Raw genomic sequence first — 19,477 nt, 5'->3', positions numbered from 1 at the left:
TTTATTAGAAAAGATTTTTTAAAACTTCAGCAGCATATCATGCAATTCTTGAATCTGTTGTTCATTTAGCTTATCACTTAAGGAGCTGTTTTCTTTGATGTCCTCAAAATCGAACAATGTTGGTTCAGAGTCAATTGTTGGGAAATTTTCCTCCATATCATCAATTTCAGACTGATCTTCTGTAATCATAAGGTTAACGGATTCTGCTCATCTATGATAGGGTTTTAGCATGTTAACATGGTAGACTTGGTTAAAGTCATTTTTTTCTTCGAAACTCACAACATAATTAGTTTCGGATAATTTCTTCTCAACCTTCCCAGGACCTTTCCATTCAACTGCTAGTCTGTTTGGTTTATTCGTTGATACAACTAATACTAAATCCCCTTCAGAGAATTCTCTTTTTATAGCTTTACGATCGTACCACACCTTTCTTTTGGTTTGCATTTCCAGCATTTTATCTGTAGCCAGCTCTTTGCATCTTTTTAACCAATTTATCAATTGAAAAACGTTTTCAACAACATTATTTCCTTTGTCTTTAGGATTCATCCATTGTTCATATAATAATGTTACAGGTGTTCTAAGATTTCGACCATATACTAATTCTGCAGGTGTAAATCCCGTACTCTCGTGCGTTATTGTTCTTAAAGCAAATAGAGCTGCGGGAACTTGCTTCTCCCACTCAGGGGCTGCTTTGATACATAAAACTTTTTAAATTTGTTTGATTGTTCGGTGAAATCTTTCAACAGGGTTGCTCTGCGGATGGTGTACTGAGCTTCTAGTTTCTTTTATTCCAAATTTTTCTACAAATTTTATGGCTAGATTGCTCATAAAGGAGGTACCTTGATCAGTTTGTATTTCTTTCAGGAAACCCATTCTACTAAATATTTGTAACACGGCTTCAATTACTGACGTTGTGCCAATATTAGGAACAGGTACAGCATCCGGATATTTTGAAGCTAAACAAATAGCTGTAATTAAATATCTATTGCCATTCGGTGTTATTGGTAAAGGACCGCATGCGTCAAAGTTAATTTTTGAAAATACTTCTGCAATAATTGGTACTAAAGTCAAAGGTGCTTTGGCTTTATCATTAGATTTTCCCACTCTTTGACGTGTATCGCAAGTTTTAACATACTCTTCTATTTCTTTATAGCAATTAGCCCAGTAAAAGTATCTTGTTAATCTATCTTTAGTTTTCACAACGCCTAAATGTCCAGATGTGCTATCATGACATAATGACTTTATTTGATCCCTATATTTTTCAGGAATAACAATTAATTCCCTTTCATTTCCATTTTTATCTATTTTCCTTTTCACCAACAATCCGTTTTCTTTTACTTTGAAATCATTTGTCTTGCTGGAATTTTCATTTTTAGCTTCGTTAAGCAATGACGCTAGATCTCTGCTTTGATGCTGAGATTCAATTAATTCCTTTGAATTAACATTAATCACTTTCTTAATTTCCTTGTCTTCCTCATCAGCTTGCGGTAAAATATCTTCGTCAGTGTCAATAAACGTCAATTCTTCTAGTTTCTCCATTTCAATTTCTCTGCTTCGATCATCTTCAGGAGATCCTTTTACTTGAGATCGTGTCAAAACCGCATTTATTTTTCCTAAATTTAAGAATGATTTACTTTTGAACAATTGGGCAATTTTGTTACCCAATACATATCTGCCTGGATCATTTGTAACAACAGCTGCCTTTGTCTTTATATGACCAAGTTCGCAATTAATTTCAACTTCCGCTAACGGTAGACACACTAAATGGTCATTTAAAAGATATTGTACCCAGACATGTTCTCCAGTCATTTTTGCGTTATCTATGTAGTTCCGAGAAATAACATCAACAGTGGCTCCTGTGTCTCGAAGAATAGGCATTTCATACTCATTCACTAAACCGTTAATTGTATATGTCTCTAACAAATCATCATTTGAAGATACGCAATTTACCTTTTCATTTGGTTTTAAGCGAGGACACTGAGGCTTAAAATGTTCATATGATCCACACTCGAAACATCGTGGTCAATATCTTTTGTCATATAAATTTTCTTGTTTTTTTTTTTTTTTTTTTTTTTTTTTTTTTTTTTTTTTTTTTTTTTTTGAACTGATTCCTTTGCTGATGATCTTTCTTGTATTTTGAATCATCCCATCTATCAGAATGCTTAAAATGAGGTGGATGCTCTTATTTTTTTCACAAAATTATCATAACGCGGTTTAAATGATCCTTTGTTAAATTTCTCAGTCTGATTGGTAGAAAATTTCGGTTTTATTGTTTTTCTCACATCTTCAAAATTTTCTTAACCATTTCAGTAGGTGAAATGATGGTTGTCCATTGATCCATAAAATGTTCTTTGAAATCAGGAGAAGTACGCTTTTTTATTTGATCAACCAGCATGAGATCTTTTAGCTGTTCAAAAGTTTTAATGTTTAATCTGTTAAGCCATCCTTCTAAATAATTTTTTAATTCATAGTAGAAATCATACCAAGTACTTTCAGTAGATTTTTGGTGTTTATTAAATAGTTGTCGAAATTTTTTTGCAGTCAATTTAAATCGTTGTAACAGTAAAGTTTTTACATATTCATACTTTTTCTCTTCCTCTTCTGGTTCTCTAGCAATAAGCTGAACAATGTCAGGAGGCAGTAATGAAATAAGTTGAGTCACTTGATTTTCAGCAGGTATATTCATTATTTTAGCTTGATGCTCAAATAACACCAGGAATAAACTTATTTCATCTTCTTTAGGGTTGAAACGTGGCATGACATCGTGAATTCTGATTTTTAAAGGCTGCTCAGGTAACTGCGTAGTTTCTGCCGGCTGTGCTGTGGCAGCCATTGCTTCCAGCTGAAGTTTCTGTAGCTCAAAGGCTCTAATTCGCTCTTCTTTTCTTTTTTCTCTTTCGCGTTCCCTTTCTCTTTCTTCTCTTTTGCATTCCTTTTCTCTTTCTTCTCTTTCGCGTTCTTCTCTTCTTTCTCTTTCTTCTCTTTCGCGTTCTTTTTCTCTTTCTTCCCTTTTGCGTTCCTTTTCTCTTTCTTCTCTTTCGTGTTCTTCTCTTCTTTCTCTTTCTTCTCTTTTGCGTTCCTTTTCTCTTTCTTCTCTTTCGCATTCTTCTTTTCGTTCCCTTTCTCCTCTAATTGCAGCCAGTAGTTCTCAAGTAAACTCCTCATCATAATCGGGACTTTCAGTAATCAGTTTATGCAACTGAGCAATCTTAAATTCAGGTTTCACGGTTAAACCTAACTCTTCTGCTAGTGCTTTTAAATCCTGTTTTTTACTCCTAGCTAAGAATGACATGTTGACACAAGTTACTTTTAATAGGCTTCCTTTTGAAATTCAATCTAAAAGCTCGTACTTGTATTAAAAATATATAATTTCTGGCGAGATTTAATTTCTCGAATATGAAATTCACACTAACCAATTGGAGAGAATTATTTAAACAACTTTGCCAGGTTGGCACAAAATAATTTAATACTATGTCGGGTTGACGTTTTAACTCACTATTCACAAGCCTCATTAGCTATAACTATATAAACACCTTTGCCAGTTCGGCAATACAATGGAATTTTACCAACGTCAGTTTGACGATTTTACTATCTATCTCCACGCCTGGTTGGCAATAACAAAAACAATTTTTGCCAGTTTGGCAATACAACTTTTAGAATATACAATCTGTAATACGTCGGGATGACGTTACTATCTACCACACGCCTGGATGGCGAGAACTTAGACTTTGCCAATTCTGCAGTATAATCAATTCACTCTACGTCAGTTTGACGTTACTACCTATTTTCACGCGCCTGCTTGGCAACAAATTCAAAAACTCAGCAGTTTATATATATATATATATATATAAATGCCGGGATGGCTTACACATATCAATTATCAACATAAAATTTCAATACAAATAAAAGTAAAGCATAAATAATAATTTCAAAATACTTCTTTACCACGAATATCAATTATAAATTTAAGCTGAATAATTTGTGGGTCAGTTATTTTAAACAAAATCTTACACGATAAACTATAATTCTGAAATAAAGTATTAAAATTCAATAAAAGCTTTTTTTAAGAAAACCAAAAGTTAATCTTATCTTCAGAGATCAGCAGTATCCTATTTTTGACAGTTTTTGCTCAGACGTAAGTTACAGAAGCACAGAAGATAACCTTTGAATGATCCGCTTAAAATCTGGCTTTATAACGGCAGACTTCTTACATCCATTTCTCCTTGAAATAAAAAAAAAACTTGGCAATTGGTATTAGCAAACTTGTTCTAAAAAATTCAGTAAATTTCTGGGATTAGGAGACCAGCACCATCGAAATTGATAATTGCACTCCTAATTTCCAGTATCTCAGTGGAACCTCCAATTTATTAAGACTGTAATGTATTTTGCAGTAATTTACAAAACAGACAATCTTCTTAGTAGAACATAAATTTTATTTCTAGTTCACGGTGCTAGACAAATTTTATACAATTCTTAAGTGGCAAAATTTTCATCCTACTCCTAGCTGTAAAATCTTCAGAATACTAATCTTTTTTTAACAATATCTCTCGTTGCTGAGTAATGGTTTGATACAAATATGTCGTTGCCACTTCAACAATAATTATACTTATTTATTAAATAACAAGATATTACAACCTCCTTGGCATAGTGTTTTAGACCAGATAACGCTCACAATATTCATCTTGTTTGTCTTTGAGCAGTTTGTCTACTTCTGATTTTGCCACTTAGAAGATTTATCCTCCCTAACATAGAATATATCAGGGTTGGCCAAGCTTTATGTCAGTAAGAGCCGCACGTTTGATTTCAGGAATGTTCGAGAGCCGCATCTAGATTTTCTAAAAGCCACAAATTCATATTTACATCATTATAGAATTAGTGGAGGAGGTTCTAAATAGAAAGAGATCCCTGATAACTTTGTAAAAAGAGTCTAAACTAATTAATTACTTCTTTTTGGACACATCTAGATTTTCTAAAAGTTTGTTTACCATATTTCATACATATGTTTTATATGCATGAGCCACACAAATTGTCTGCAAGTGCCATATCAGGCTCGCGAGCCGCACTTTGGCCACCCGTGGAATATATCATCATCCTTCCATTTTTCTATATCATTATTACTATCATCATCTGAAATATAATGTTCAGATTTACAGCTGATATTATTTATCTCTATATTTTCCTTACACCTATCGCTATTATTCTCGCATCCAAAGGTTTCTTTGTCTTCTTTTTCTTCATCAGATAATTCTTGAAGAATGCAAGCAAAATCAGCTGGTTGCACTTTTTTTTTTTTTTTTTTTTTCCTGTGAAAACCGATATAAAAATTATAGAGTCAAATTTATACAAATTAAAATAATACACGTCAATTAATAACAAAATTACAAAATATTTGAGAAAAAAATACTTTCCTAATTTTCAGCCACAACCATGCGCATGTCGTAACTTTTACGAAGAAGCTGCCACATAGCGCAAAAGCCCAGTAATAAAACAAAAATGTCATATGACTTCCTGTTGGCGTATTCCATGATGTGGGGAAGGGTTGAAAGGAGAAATAAGAATGACATTCAGACGTCTCAGCCGCCATATGCGAGAAGTATGCATTAAAAACCGAATTTGTCGTAAACTTTGTGCATAGTGCGCATGCTGGAAGGTTAAACATGCATTCACAATAGCAAAAACACCGTCTAACCTTTTATCCTAAATACTCTCGTTCACCCTACTTTGTTTGCAATGTGGGGGAAAGCTAAGGGAATTCAGGAAAGGTTCACAATGTAAAATAAGTATTAGTAAAAATAAACAGAACCCCACAATATGTAGTCTACATTTTAGTTTAATGGTAGATTACTGTGATTATTTCATATGGTTTTTGAAACCAATACGTGGTACTAAGTTTTGTACATTAAAACCTGCACTTGTTAATGTTCATTGTTGCACAATGAAACTTTTTTTATCATTTACAGTACAAAGTCCGAAATCTGGACGTCCGTTATCCGGAATGATCTAAAAGCCAGATTTCAAAGCCACAAACATTTTATTATTATTATTATTATTATTTATTAATGCTTTACACATGTGCATTTGATTTTTCCTTCCATAATAAAAGGTGTGGAGATTTTCACTTAAAAATTCCGATTCTTAATTTCACTTAGGCAATAAATAAAATACCTCGTTATGGAAAAACAATCATGTAAGCATAAATTTGTGAGATTGATTAATTGGCTCCGTAGCTGAGTATCTGCTTGGCATACATCTCAAACTGAAACATTCACCTATTTTATATCCCTGATGCCGACCTGGCGAGTCATTATTTATTATATTTTGCTTTCATCACTGCATGTTTATCAATAAATGACAGTTTCAGTAATAACTCATGCTGTGATGTGTAAACTTTTTTTTGTATTAATAATTGAATAATAACAAGAGTACGGCAAACGTTTATGCTAACATTATGCTTGGCAGTGATTATAGATTTTTAAATGCTCTAAGAAATGTTGACGAGAAAAAATTCAATGAAAATTTCTTTTCATATGCTAAAAATAGATTTTATTAATGAAACTCATAGGCCAAAAGATTACATTTAGTGCTATTTTAATTAAGAATAACTGATGTGTTATTCACCATAAGCCCAGAAGCATCGACAGAATTTAGGGAAGACTAAATTTTTGGAATTTGGGGAAGCACCAAGGGGCAAAATTAAGGGATGAGAAGTTTTTATGATTTAGGGAAGGCACTGGGATCCAAAGTTTACGCATGGTGAAAATTTAGAACTTAGGAAAGTGCTTTGTAGCAGAATTTAGAACCCATAGAGACTGTACCAGGTGGTATCGAGCCCCAGCCCTAGATAAAGCCTTAACATTTATTCAGGATTCGGATTAGTTTGAAACATGTGCAAGAAATAAACATAGGTGTAGTAAATAGCTAAACTAATACAATTCAGGCTTAATTCAATATGCAATAGGAGCTAGACAAAATTTAGCGAAACAACTTGGCTTTCGTTGCCAATCTTGTGATACATAGCCAATAATCTATAATGGACGCTATTAAGCTAGGCTAAAATTATCTTTATTGATTCTAATTAATAAAGATAATCATTCAATTAATGTAGCAGACTGCACTGCTCCCTGATCTTCTAATTTGATCCAGCTTATTATTTTTTGCAGACTGTTATTATTACGGGAATTTTATAAAAACTAAGCTTGAACTTTCGATTATGTCGAAAAGAGTTTCCAATTCTGGATTTGCCAAAGGATCTACAAAGCAAAGCATGTTTTGATGTCCATTAAACATAAATTTAAACAACTTACATTGAAAGAAATGTTTAATAAAGCAAACAAATAAATATTGAGCTTTTTTTGTAAATTTTGATACCCTTTAGATCATAATTATTCTTTATTTCATAAATTATGATTTCATATTTTTAATTGTATAATTTTTGCATGCCATCTTACCAGATTTAAATTGATGATCTGTTGTCCAGAAAAATCCGGAATCGCTGAAGTCCCGACCATTCCGGATTTCGGACTTTGTACTGCATTATGAATTTCATTGCACTCAAATATAATGAAATCATGAATTTTTATTCGGTTTTCTTAATATCGCTTTTTATTATATATTAACTAATGTACACCTTGCCCCCCCCCCGAAAAGGGAGGGGGGACAGTTCTATATCTTCTGCTCTATTGGACCGATGGTCGAAATTTAACTTATGTTTTCCATGTCTCAAAAGTGCGACTTGACATGTATTAGATTTATATATAGCATTCTTCTAGCATAAATATATTTTGAGACAAAATTGGAATACCTGCAAAAAATGAAAGTTTTTATTCAAAATTTCCTAATATATACGTGACTTTTTTGAAATTTTGGCGCGTTTTGAAGTTTGGCATATTCATTAACCCTTTCCAGCACGCTACCTTTTAAAGTTGGAGTTTTGATTAAAAAAAATAAAAGATCGGCAGTCTAGGCCTAGAGAGTTGTGAAGATAGCACTTATCGTTTAATTCTGTGGGTGTGCCCAAAGTAGGCACACTGATTGAATAGAGTTTCAAAAAGAATTCTGAAACGAACATTGTTGTCTATGAACTGACCGATGAGATGCAGAGAAACAAAGAATACAGACTCTCAGTTGTCCTAGATTATCGGTGAGCTCGGTCTAGGCACACCTAGGGTTTACCGTTTGATTTTATTTCAGATTTCAAGGTTAAACATTAAAACTAATGTAGAATAAGGAGATTACCATACAGCCAAAAGAATAACAGAAATTTATTTTCAAACAATTCCTTTTATACCCTAAAAAAAAAAAAAATTGGGAGATCTCTTTGAAAAATGAGGGTCTTAAAACTAAACATGGCTAAGATATATGGGCTGGTTTGTGTTGAGCTGCCATCTACTATAAATAAAGAAGGTTCAGAGTAACCTATAAATCCTTTTTCATTCAATTTTTCTGTGCATACAGAAGGAAGTTTTTAGGTGTGTCCACACCGGACACACTGTGCCGCAAAGCGTTAAAGACATTAAATAATGAATAATATGCATGAATGTATGCATGTTTCTCAGTAACCTAGAGTCATCCAATTTTGAATATCATAGTCCTTCGCCCGAAAAACCAGGCACACGAACATTTGCATTTTCCGTTACTTAAATATGCATTATCTAAACATGGAGAAAATCTTTCAAAAACTGCTATTCATTCAGTAGCATAATGAAGCTTTGTTTTTTCATTTAACGTTGGTATCCCAAATATGAAAAAATAAAGCCATGAAAACTTAATAATAAATAACATAAGTTCAAACATTCCTATTTATAATAGGTTTTGGGTATAACGCATGAACACGTTTAACTGATTTTTGAATGGTAATAAAGAAGCAGTGCTGTGAGTTGTGAATACTATTAAGAAAGTTGTAAAACTTCATTTTGGGATTAATGTTATAAAAATACTTTGTTGTGCTCTTTAAATTTTTGGTTAATTTGAAGCAGAAAACTTGCTTTCAGTTAAAACTTTGGTATAACTGTTGAAATGAATGTTTGAAAATATATTTAATATTCTTACAAAATGTTCAGCTGCAGTAAGATAGGGCAAGGCGGATTTAGGGTTGCCAGAAAGTGGCAAGGGAAAGCAGGTTAGTTGCCTTGGCACAAAATCTTCCACATGCCGACAATGTTGGCAATATGCCGTGGACTGACGGAGAACATTCTAGAACAAATTCTTACCGGTTTGACATGAATGTTCTTGAAGGCAACCCAAAAGCTATATAACCCTGCTGGTATGCGAAGTAGGAGTGTCTCGTAGTCTATCGAGTTGATGTATTCTAACGTCGAGGTGTCTAGTCCGAGTATTGTGAGTTGATGCATCGAGTGCATCACGATTCATAGCTCGGATAGTCTCGATAGTACGTAGAGTTCCGAGAACGAACCGAGTCGGGAGCCATTCTCCGGTGTTTCACCGTGAGGCTTTCTTCACCTTTATAGCCTGAAGTCTGTGTTGCTGATTGTTTTAGCGTTATTTGTCGTAGTTTTTCAGTGACTGTAAACGTGTTTTTGGAGCTGTCCTAAGTAATACTGTCTAATAAATTGTGTTTCCATTCTTCATCAAATGTTGTTATTCGAAATCCAAATCTACGAACTCGTAAGTACCCCACAATATTTTGATGACAATATTGGAAGAAATTAAAAGGTCGATAGATTTCATTGCCAAATAGTCAACTATTAATTAGATGCATTTTAAGAAATAAGGACTAAATGCTGATTTTCTCCTTTATATTATGCTTTTCGTATTGTTTTGTTATAAATATTCTAAAAATGCAGTAACAACAGATATTATTAAAGGGAAGGTCTCTCAATACCATTTCTGTTTGAAATGGAAATGAATGGAATTAGGAGAAAAATCTGTGTCAAAGTAAGAGTGAACTGATGATACAGAGGAAGTACTGTTAATTTAAAATAAATTTACCCTTTGATTTGTTTACAATTTTGGTTTTTATTTATTTATTTACTTTTTAAATGAAGTGTTTTTCCCCCAAATCCATTTCATTGTTAGATTCTATGTTAATGTTAATTTTTTATTGAATATGCATTTTTGTTATTCATGCACTGTATACATACAATTCAATTCTCTCTCTCTCTCTCTCTCTTTTTTTTTTTTTTTTTTTTTTTTTTTTTTTTTTTAAAGTTAGGGCAAGTCTCTGGGGGCCAGAAGAGGTAAGAACAATTTCCCCCCTCAACATTTCTCTAAAGCATGTCTTTAAAAAAAATTCATGAATTTTGATTTATTTTTATTTTAAACATTCAAAATATATTTTCATTGTTACAGCAGTATTTTTAACAGTGGAATTTAGTATTTTTCTTGAGTATTGTGTTTAGGAAATTCCTAGCAGATTTATTATTCTTTTTAGTATGGAGATTTAAAACTCGGAAAAGTTTCTATTTTTATAAAACAGGAATATCATCAGTGGTTCTTTGAACATCATAATACTATCTAAGCAGTTTCTCTTTTCAAATTTTAAAGAAAATTTACCGTATACGCTCGTGTAATACTCGCACCCCAACTTTACAGATATAATTTATGTTAAAAAAAGTGACCCACACAATGTCTGCTCCCCAAAAACTAAAGCATTTCTTACTTTAAAATATATATTTTTTAACATTCCCTTTTTCCCTTCAGTCAATATCATTTGTTGATAAACATCTTTAGAGAAAGAATATGCATTTGTTTTGTCTTTGGTTGATGCCAGGATGGAAAGCAGAGACTTTCCTGGCTTTCTGGTATCCAGTCATAACATGGGTGCAGACACGATAATAAATGAAGGCATTCCAAACAAATTTAGTAATACTTTGTAGTGGTGATACTAAAGGTTTTCAATTTTTGTTTAGATGGCACAATTAGGTAAAAGGTTGAGAACCACTGCTGTAAATGTTTGACATCTGATTGTAAATTTAAGAACTATTTGAATATGTGCGTTAACTATTGAAAGTTTAAATATATTTGTTACTTTTACAGAGTGTGAAATCACCTCCACCCCCACCACCCAAAGTAAGTTTTGTATATTATACTTCATATATATTATAATGAGAATAAGTATCTCTCAATTAAGAGTATGAATGTAAAATTTTATGTAACTTGGTTATTAGCTTTTTTATCAGTAGTCAACTTAGTGTAGGAGCTTTTATTAGACATCGGTCCTCAGTTTTAACTTGCCAGTTGAAGTTAAGTCTTGCTTTTTGAGAGCATTATTTATGTTAATGTTTAAATAATGTAAAATAATGTCCTTTATGGTTATTGCAAGAAATCTTCTTTTTCTTTTTTTTAATAGAAGATAATTTTGAGGTGTGTATGGATAAGTTCTTCATAGTATATCGAAATGAAGCAGTAAAGAAACATAAAATAATAGCCGAAGATTTTCCTATAAAGCTGTGTGAGAAAGTCAGTTCAAAGATCTTAAAATATCTTACGCTGTTGTAAAGCTGTGAGCAGCTTGGAAAATGATTTACTTTATTCTGTATCCTAACGGAGTTTAAGCCTCATCTGAGACTTTAAGTAATGACCGACATAATGCATCGTTTGTGCAACTGCCTTTCTCATCCTCTACAGCTATAACATCTAAAGAGTAGAAAGATTAAACACGAACACTGACATAATGCATCGTTTGTGCAACTGCCTTTCTCATCCTCTACAGCTATAACATCTAAAGAGTAGAAAGATTAAACACAAAAGACATGAAAGGTATTTTCTTGATTATTTATTGTTACTAAGAAGATCTTTGTAGGTTTTTTTTATGTAATATCTTAGCGGCACATTATTGCTGCACTGATCTCGTAGATATATATATATCTGGTACTTCTTTAACACAATGTCTTTCAATTTTAAGCATATAGAATTACAGATCTGTAAAACTATTTGAATGCTTAATTAATACAGAATAACAAAATAATATCAAGAGTCATGTTCCATTCATTAAAGCTCCAGTTTTCATTTTCCTTTCAAAATCGAAGAGACATAGCTCATGAAAAATGCGCACAAAGTTTATTAAAAAACTCGGATACATTTGTAGCAGCTGATAATGTTTTTGTAATTCATTTTGTTTTTAGTTTAACTTGATGTTAATATTTTATATAAACCGGCATATAGCTAATTCAGAAGTCAAACAACAAAAATCAGCGTTATATTTACAAAATTTTCACAGGACTAGTTTCGATGGTTTTACCGAACCACCATCCTCAGCTGCAAAATGCATACAGCTATTTAAGATTTTTTATATGTAATTGCAAATATAAAATATTTGCAATATGTGTTGTAACTATTGAAAGTTTCTATTTATATACTATTTGTATATTTATATACTATATACTATTTTTAAAGGACTCCTCATCAACGACGAGAAGCCGAAGGCAGCGCCGCCGGCTCCGTCCACGACGTCCGAAGCCTGTAAGTTTTGTACATCATCGTGTATATTATAAAGAGAACTGTTAATCATTTTCAGTTAAGATTTTGAATGTTTTTTAATTCATAATTTAACTATTCTTTTAATATTTCAATTAACTTGGTTATTAGAATTTTTATTAGACTTTATTTTTGGAGCTTTTATTAGACATCAGTTCTTTGTCTTAATTTCCAAGTTGAAGTTAACTCTTGTTTCTTAGAGCATGGTTTTGTTGTGTACATGTTTAAATAATGTAATTATAAATAATTTGTAATCATTTACTTGCAATTTTTATTTGTAATAATTAAATATCAGGAAATTTAATGTTTCTTCATGTGTCGTATACTTACCAAAAATAAATTAATTTTGAAATTTCAGTTGTCTGTTTAAGAACTTCAGATAAGAACAAATTTAAAAACGTTTTTCAAATACAGAACATTTCTGTGCAAGCCAAGAATTTTTAATATACTGTCTGTTACTGATGTTGATTCTATTCTGTACACAAATTCAATATGATTTGCAAATAATTTGAGTACGAAAGGTATATTTCAGATTAACCATTTGAAAAATGTTTTCATTTTTTATTTAGTTCTAAACTACATACTAGTCATATTTCTTATTATGAGTGTCTGAGTCAGAATCTGTTAGGAATTCCCCAAAGAAAGATTTTAATTTTTTTTTTCGTATTAACATTATACTGCAAATCCTCAGCTAGATGGGAAAACCAGCAAATTTATTTAAATCCATTGAAGACAGTAGGGCTGGAAGAGTGACAGGGGCCAAGTCCCTTTGGTATGTGGAATCTGAAATTTTAGCATAAATTTTATATACTAGCATAATTTTTATATACATGAAATTTTAGACATATGTGGAATCTGAAATTTTAGCAGATAAATTTCAAAAGTAATAAAAAGATAGTCGATTCTATTTAATATATAATTTTGGGGTCTTAAGTTCTTCATAATATAGGATAGTAGGCTTATTTCTAATTTATAAATTTTTATTCCAGCGCCGGCCAATAACAAGGTCATTATCTAAATCGCAGGGTCCTGGGACGGGGACGTTTCAGTAAAACAAATTTAGTTTAACTTTATGTTTTTTCATATATTTAAATTTTTAATGAAGATATTATGAGTTTTTATGTATTTTTGCCTTGCCATGAAGTGAGAACTGAATGAATGAGAAATATATCCCAAATTCGAGGAAATAAGTATAAATGGAAATGCAGCAAAAAATGTGTATTATGTACCCCATACAAGAAAGTCATATTTTGTTCACATCAGATTTTTTTTTAATAAGGAATGCTAAATTTTCCTAAATAAAAATGCAAAGAAATATATAAAATGATTTATTTTGAAATTTAGAATATTTCACGTTTAAAAATGACAACACATGAATATTTGGTTTCATTTAAAATACTTTTTTAAGTGGAAGACTGTATATCTGTGACATAAGTAAACAGACAAACAGTTATATAAGTGAAGGCCGGGAGAGGAACTTTGCTGGATTTGATGCAATTTGCACATATGTGTCTTCGATTTTGACTGAATTTTTGCAACAAAGTCTTGGATTGTATGCAGGTTCTCTTATATTTATATATAGCATTGTTCTAATGCAGGTATTTTGACACAAAATCAGATTTTTTCTGAAATGACAAGCCAATTGTTTTCCATATTTCGGTTCTGGGACTCAAATTATGCCTAAATATTAAATTTTGCAATTTTTGGTGAGAAATTTAAAAATTTATCTTGGCACATTTTTTTCAGTTTGCTCCAACAGTAACTCACTTGGCAAACTTCTTAATTTATAGTAATCTATTTTTTCCCTTTTTTCATTGTACACGAGCGGGGAAAAAAGTCATCATTCATACTTTATAATAATTGTAACAAAGTCTTAACCCAAATTTGGCGTTATTATCGCTTATAACAAATATGCCAAATTTCAAAACGCGCCAATATATAAATTCGCGTATGTTTTAGGAAATTTTGAATAAAAAACTCTAATTTTTTGCATGTATGCTTAAAAATACATCTTCTTTATGAAGGTATTAAAAATTTTATAGGTTATAATTAAAAATGTTTTTGAAAAATTTATAAAAAATATTTAAAAATAAATCATAAAAAATGAGCGAATTTTATTTGGAATGAAACAAAATTTCGAATTGTTGAAAACTTGCCAGTTTGGCATAATTTGAGTCGTTGAATCGAAATATGGAAACAAATTGGCATGTCATTTGAGAGAAAGTCCGATTTTGTTTCAGGATAGCTATATAAGAACAATGCTAAATATAAATCTAATGCGTATCCTTAGTGGAGCTTGTGATACATGAAAAACGCAAGTTGAATTTCCTCAATCGGCCCATAGAACGGGAGATGTAGAACTGTGCCCCCTCTTTTTTGAGCAGTTTACTTCGTGCATATTTTTCGATTGTGCTAAGCAATGTAATTTGCATTCACTTTGTTAATTGTAATATGGCTGCCTATTTGCCTGCCTTCACTTCACATCTTTTTGTGCTGCATTCAGGAGTGAGCAATGTATTCCATTAGTTGAATAAGCAATGTGCATGAACTCTGCTCACTATGGTTATTTCAATTGTATTTTTGAATGTTTAATATTTCTTGCTATTTGCAGCAGAATAGTGCTTGTTTGAATGTAGAGCAGTCAGATGAATTCTGTAGCTCCCTTTTTTTGTTTTCTATTAGTCGTCTTTCAAAATGGTTCGAAAAATTATTTAGTATCCTCTTACATAAAATTTTTGCCTTATAAATAAACGTCTTTTCACATAATATGATGCATGTGCATTGAGTTACAAATATATATATTTTTTAGTTTGCATATTTTATATCTAATTCTTGAAGCTGATTCGTGAAATATCAATCCGTAGTTCTACAAAAATGAAACTCGTATCTTACATTTTCATGTTACCGGCAAAGTATAAAATCCAGCATTCTGTAAAATGCCTAGGCAGTTGTATACAATACCTATAACTAGCCGGCAATGAACTATTCATATTTCCTGGCTAGCCGGCAATGAACTATTCATATTTCCTGACTAGCCGGCAATGAACTATTCATATTTCCTGACTAGCCAGCAATGAACTGTTCATATTTTCTGGCTAGCTGGCAATGCCGGCAATGAACTATATTCGTATTTCCTGGCTAGCCAGCAATGAACTATTCATATTTCCTGACTAGCCGGCAATGAACTATTCATATTTCCTGGCTAGCCAGCAGTGACCTATTCATATTTCCTGGCTAGCCGGCAATGACCTATTCGTATTTCCTGGCTAGCCAGCAATGAACTATTCATATTTCCTGGCTAGCTGGCAATGAGCTATTTGTATTTCCTGACTAGCCGGCAATGAACTATTTGTATTTCCTGTCTAGCCGGCAATGAACTATTCATATTTCCAGGCTAGCCGGCAATGAACTATTCATATTTCCAGGCTAGCCGGCAATGAACTATTCATATTATACTATGAAACTATTCATATTTCATACACTTCCTAGGCATTCTATGGAATGCTAAATGACAAAACGGCAAAGTAGGAAATACATTTTCGTTTTCGTTTCAAAGAATCGAAACTACTTACCAGAAGTTAATAAATGATGTGAACTAGCCAATACGACCACTCGGAAGGAACCACCGGACTACTGGCCCCTGAATCGCTAGAATGGGTTGTTTGTGGAAAGCAAAAGTACATTCATTTATCCTGTTAAAGAAAGCATCAGTACTATGTCACAGACGCCGAGTTATTTCCCATTCTTCATAAAAACACATTTGAGTACTGGACACGGACGAGGCGACAGAATGTTGAAAGAACTTTCCACCAAATACAAAAATGTTACGCGTAATGAACACTAGGGAAATTATGCAGTTCTTCAGATGCTATAATTTTTGTGCATTCTGAGTTATAAAATGAATGAGACGTAACGCTGTTAAGCAAACCTAGAGCCAGAGTTTTGCTATGGTAAATAAATACAGTGAATTTTAAAGAATGCATTTATTATATTTTGCTTTATGCACTATCAATGAAGTAGATTTAATTTAATTTTAGGTTAAGTATAAATGGAATGCAGGAAAAATGTGCATAATTTAATATTTACAAGGAAGCCATGTGGTGTGCACATCAAATGTTTCCTTTGAAATGCCCATAAAATATCCATCCATCTTCTCAGTGTTTATTTTTCCAAATAATCCCGTTCCAAATTTTCAAACTAGCTAGCCCAAAAAGCCTTTACAATCATCAACTTCATCAAAAGGATGATCTATGCTTACTGCATTATTTGCAAGAACTTCATTAATAATTTCACCCGAAGCTTCAATTTCAGACCCTGTTCATTCACTGCTGTATATCCAAATAAAAGTTTCTGTTTCATCAAAACTTCTTTCCCATGCCTCAGTGTCAGAAAGAATGTGTCGTAAAATGTTGTCAGCTCTTGTGGGCTCGTATTAATATCATTTATGTGTATTCTGGACTTTTAAAATTTGAACACATAAGCGGGAAAATCTGAATGACTGGCTGGGACGTAGGTACCACATCATCAGATGGGGTCAATTCCGGTCAAAAGAGGATGTCTGGTAAGCCTAATGATATTCCAAGTTTTCTGTCAATTTAGCTAATATCTTAATTTTCATAAGGAAAACTAATATTTAAATAACAATGTTCTGTTATGTAACAATGTTACGCTAACTGTGTTCTGTTAATAGCATTTTGATCTTTGTGTTTAAATGAATAAATGCTTATTTAAATATTGACTTAGTCAATATCTCTGTATTTAGCTTCTCAGCTAATATCTTAATTTACAGCTAATATTTAAATTTTGTTAATGTTTGTTTAGCTTTCGGGATAGCTAATATTTAAATAACAATATTCCGTTAACAGTGTTCTTTCAATAATATTATGTTTTATGTGTTTAAATGAATGAATAAATATTTATTTAAATATTGACTAAATATGTATTTAAATATCTTTTGAATTTAGGTGAACTTTTGTTAGAATAGGAAGGTCGTCAAGCTCGTATCATCCACCCAGATGAGCAAACTGTCAATGGCGCCATACATGTGATCCATCGTGTAATGATGATAAGGCGTGATCTTACCAAATCGGGTGCTCCCATTGGTTCATTTAGCAATGGCTTCTTATCCATCATTCCAGCTTTTTTTCGGTCGCCATATTTTTCTGAAGACCAACACATAGTAGAAAGAATAAAGGAACACATAATAAGGCAATAAAAACTGCTGTCAAACACTTACTGTGTTTAAGTAAAAAAAGAAAGATTTTTGTAAAAAACTGTGAAATGTGCATTTTAGAAGAAGAGGCTATTTCTGTGCAATCTTGTGTTCTTTTATTGTGTACAAACGTTAAACATCTTCAGACCAATGCCAGAAAATGTATTACAAATTCACGAACTGAAGTGTAAAAAAATGTATGTTTTGTAATAGAGTATGAATAATTCAGAAATTTGCTTATATTTCATAGAAAGCCAGTGAAGTGACACCATGGAAAAATTTTTGAGCCCTTTTGGGTAGAATTAATCAAAACGCGTTAAATGGAGAAGAGTAAAATTTATTACAATGTCCAAACTCATTTTTTAATTACAGTTCTGATTGAAAAATTTGCTGTCAATGTACAGCTTTTGTTAGTATTATCTATAAGAGGAGAAAGTTACCATTCCAGAATACTTGGAATTTTGTAGGAATATTCTATGAATCCTCTACTACGATTCTTCAGTACTTTACAAAATTTTAAATTTGTTATTATTGTATATTAACACAAAAATTGTTTGTTTAAGAAATGTTAAGCAATTATTCATGGCAAAGCAGATTGAAGTGTGTCGAAAACTATTTAAAGTACATTTATTTTATTAATGACAAATTCTATGTTTTGTAGAATGCAATCATTAGAGTCATAGTTTGCTTATTAAAAATGGCATCATGCAGCTGCTTCAAAAATTATCATTAGCTGTAGATCGAAAATGATTTAAAAACAAAGGGATTGTATATATTATAGTATGCCCATGTTATACTTATAAATTATAACTTGGATGTTAATTGAGTTAAAAGTACACGAGATTATTACTTCTTGAGTTCTATTTTCAAAAGCTTTGCTAGTGAAACTAATTAAAATTAATGAATTAGATCTGTTATGTGAGACCATGTTGTTTAATGTAGTTTCTTACTTGCATATTGTAGTAAATTGTTCCCCCCAAAATGACTGCTATTCTTGTGATACTAAATCATATTATTTGCAATAATGTTATTATTACTTGTGTAGCGAGATATTTTTTTTGTATACATGTAACGAAGAAACACACCCTTGCTGAAATCCTTCATAGCACACTCTGCTGTTTTGTCAGTTTGCAGTAATATATGCTTGAATGTTTATGTTTGACCAATTTATGGAAATGTAAATTTTACTGTAAATGGATATAAATGAAAGGACCACTTCGGTTCACGAAATACTACAGCAAGGAAAAATAGTGACTTGCTTTAGTTTTTCATATTTCTGTGCGCAGTTGGAATAGGTGGCACTATGATTTCGTAGTATATCGTATTGTTATGATTACTATTTAATTACAAAAATTGTTCGTGAATATTATCGCAGCAGCACACAATGAACCATTTGCTGTAGGTATTAGATGTGAACGAAACTTTGTTCGTTATGGTCCTCGTCCCCCCTCCCTTACTGTGAATTAATAAGATTGTAAATCCGGTATTTTAGAGAAGGAATTATTTGGAAAAAGACTTTTCCTTAATTTTTTGAACTTGTATTATAGTTGCAAATTTTATGATTGATATGACTTTTTTTCTATTAAATGATTTAGAGAGATTCTGATTTAAATTACTTGTTTTTAAACTATTCACTGTTATGTAATAAATACGAGGGCCATCCAGGAAGTAGATTACGTTTCCGTCTGGGGCCGCTAGGGGCGGGGCTAGCGCGGCCATCTTGGGGTCAGAGCGTTGCGCAGCTCAGTCTGCATCTAGCCATGCTAGTGAGAGGTTCGTGCTGTGCTCCGTTCAGATACTGTGACGGTTTGAAATGTCTGCGTTAATTGA

The 19,477-nt window shown here is 32.2% G+C and overlaps 1 protein-coding gene across 4 annotated transcripts in view; it reads left to right on the top strand.

Moving 5' to 3' along the window:
- Window positions 1-19,247, top strand: part of LOC146994867 (uncharacterized) — a 60,612-nt gene extending 41,365 nt beyond the window's left edge. For 2 of the 4 annotated variants that reach the window (XM_085824616.1, XM_085824613.1), the window contains 4 exons: window positions 10,168-10,196; window positions 10,996-11,028; window positions 12,355-12,420; window positions 17,400-19,247. In XM_085824616.1, the coding sequence (XP_085680742.1) occupies window positions 10,168-10,196; window positions 10,996-11,028; window positions 12,355-12,420; window positions 17,400-17,414 (143 nt within the window). In that variant the 3' untranslated portion in view covers window positions 17,415-19,247. The remainder of the gene's footprint in view (window positions 1-10,167; window positions 10,197-10,995; window positions 11,029-12,354; window positions 12,421-17,399) is intronic. The other 2 variants (XM_085824615.1, XM_085824614.1) reach the window with 1 other exon arrangement.
- The last annotated feature ends 230 nt before the right edge of the window (window positions 19,248-19,477 follow it).

Source organism: Stegodyphus dumicola, chromosome 10, assembly GCF_044657685.1.
Source record: "Stegodyphus dumicola isolate Sdum_Otavi_A_Nest chromosome 10, ASM4465768v1".
Taxonomy (NCBI): domain Eukaryota; kingdom Metazoa; phylum Arthropoda; class Arachnida; order Araneae; family Eresidae; genus Stegodyphus; species Stegodyphus dumicola.
Note: the sequence above shows the minus strand (reverse complement) of the source record. Positions and strands in the feature narration are given on the sequence as shown.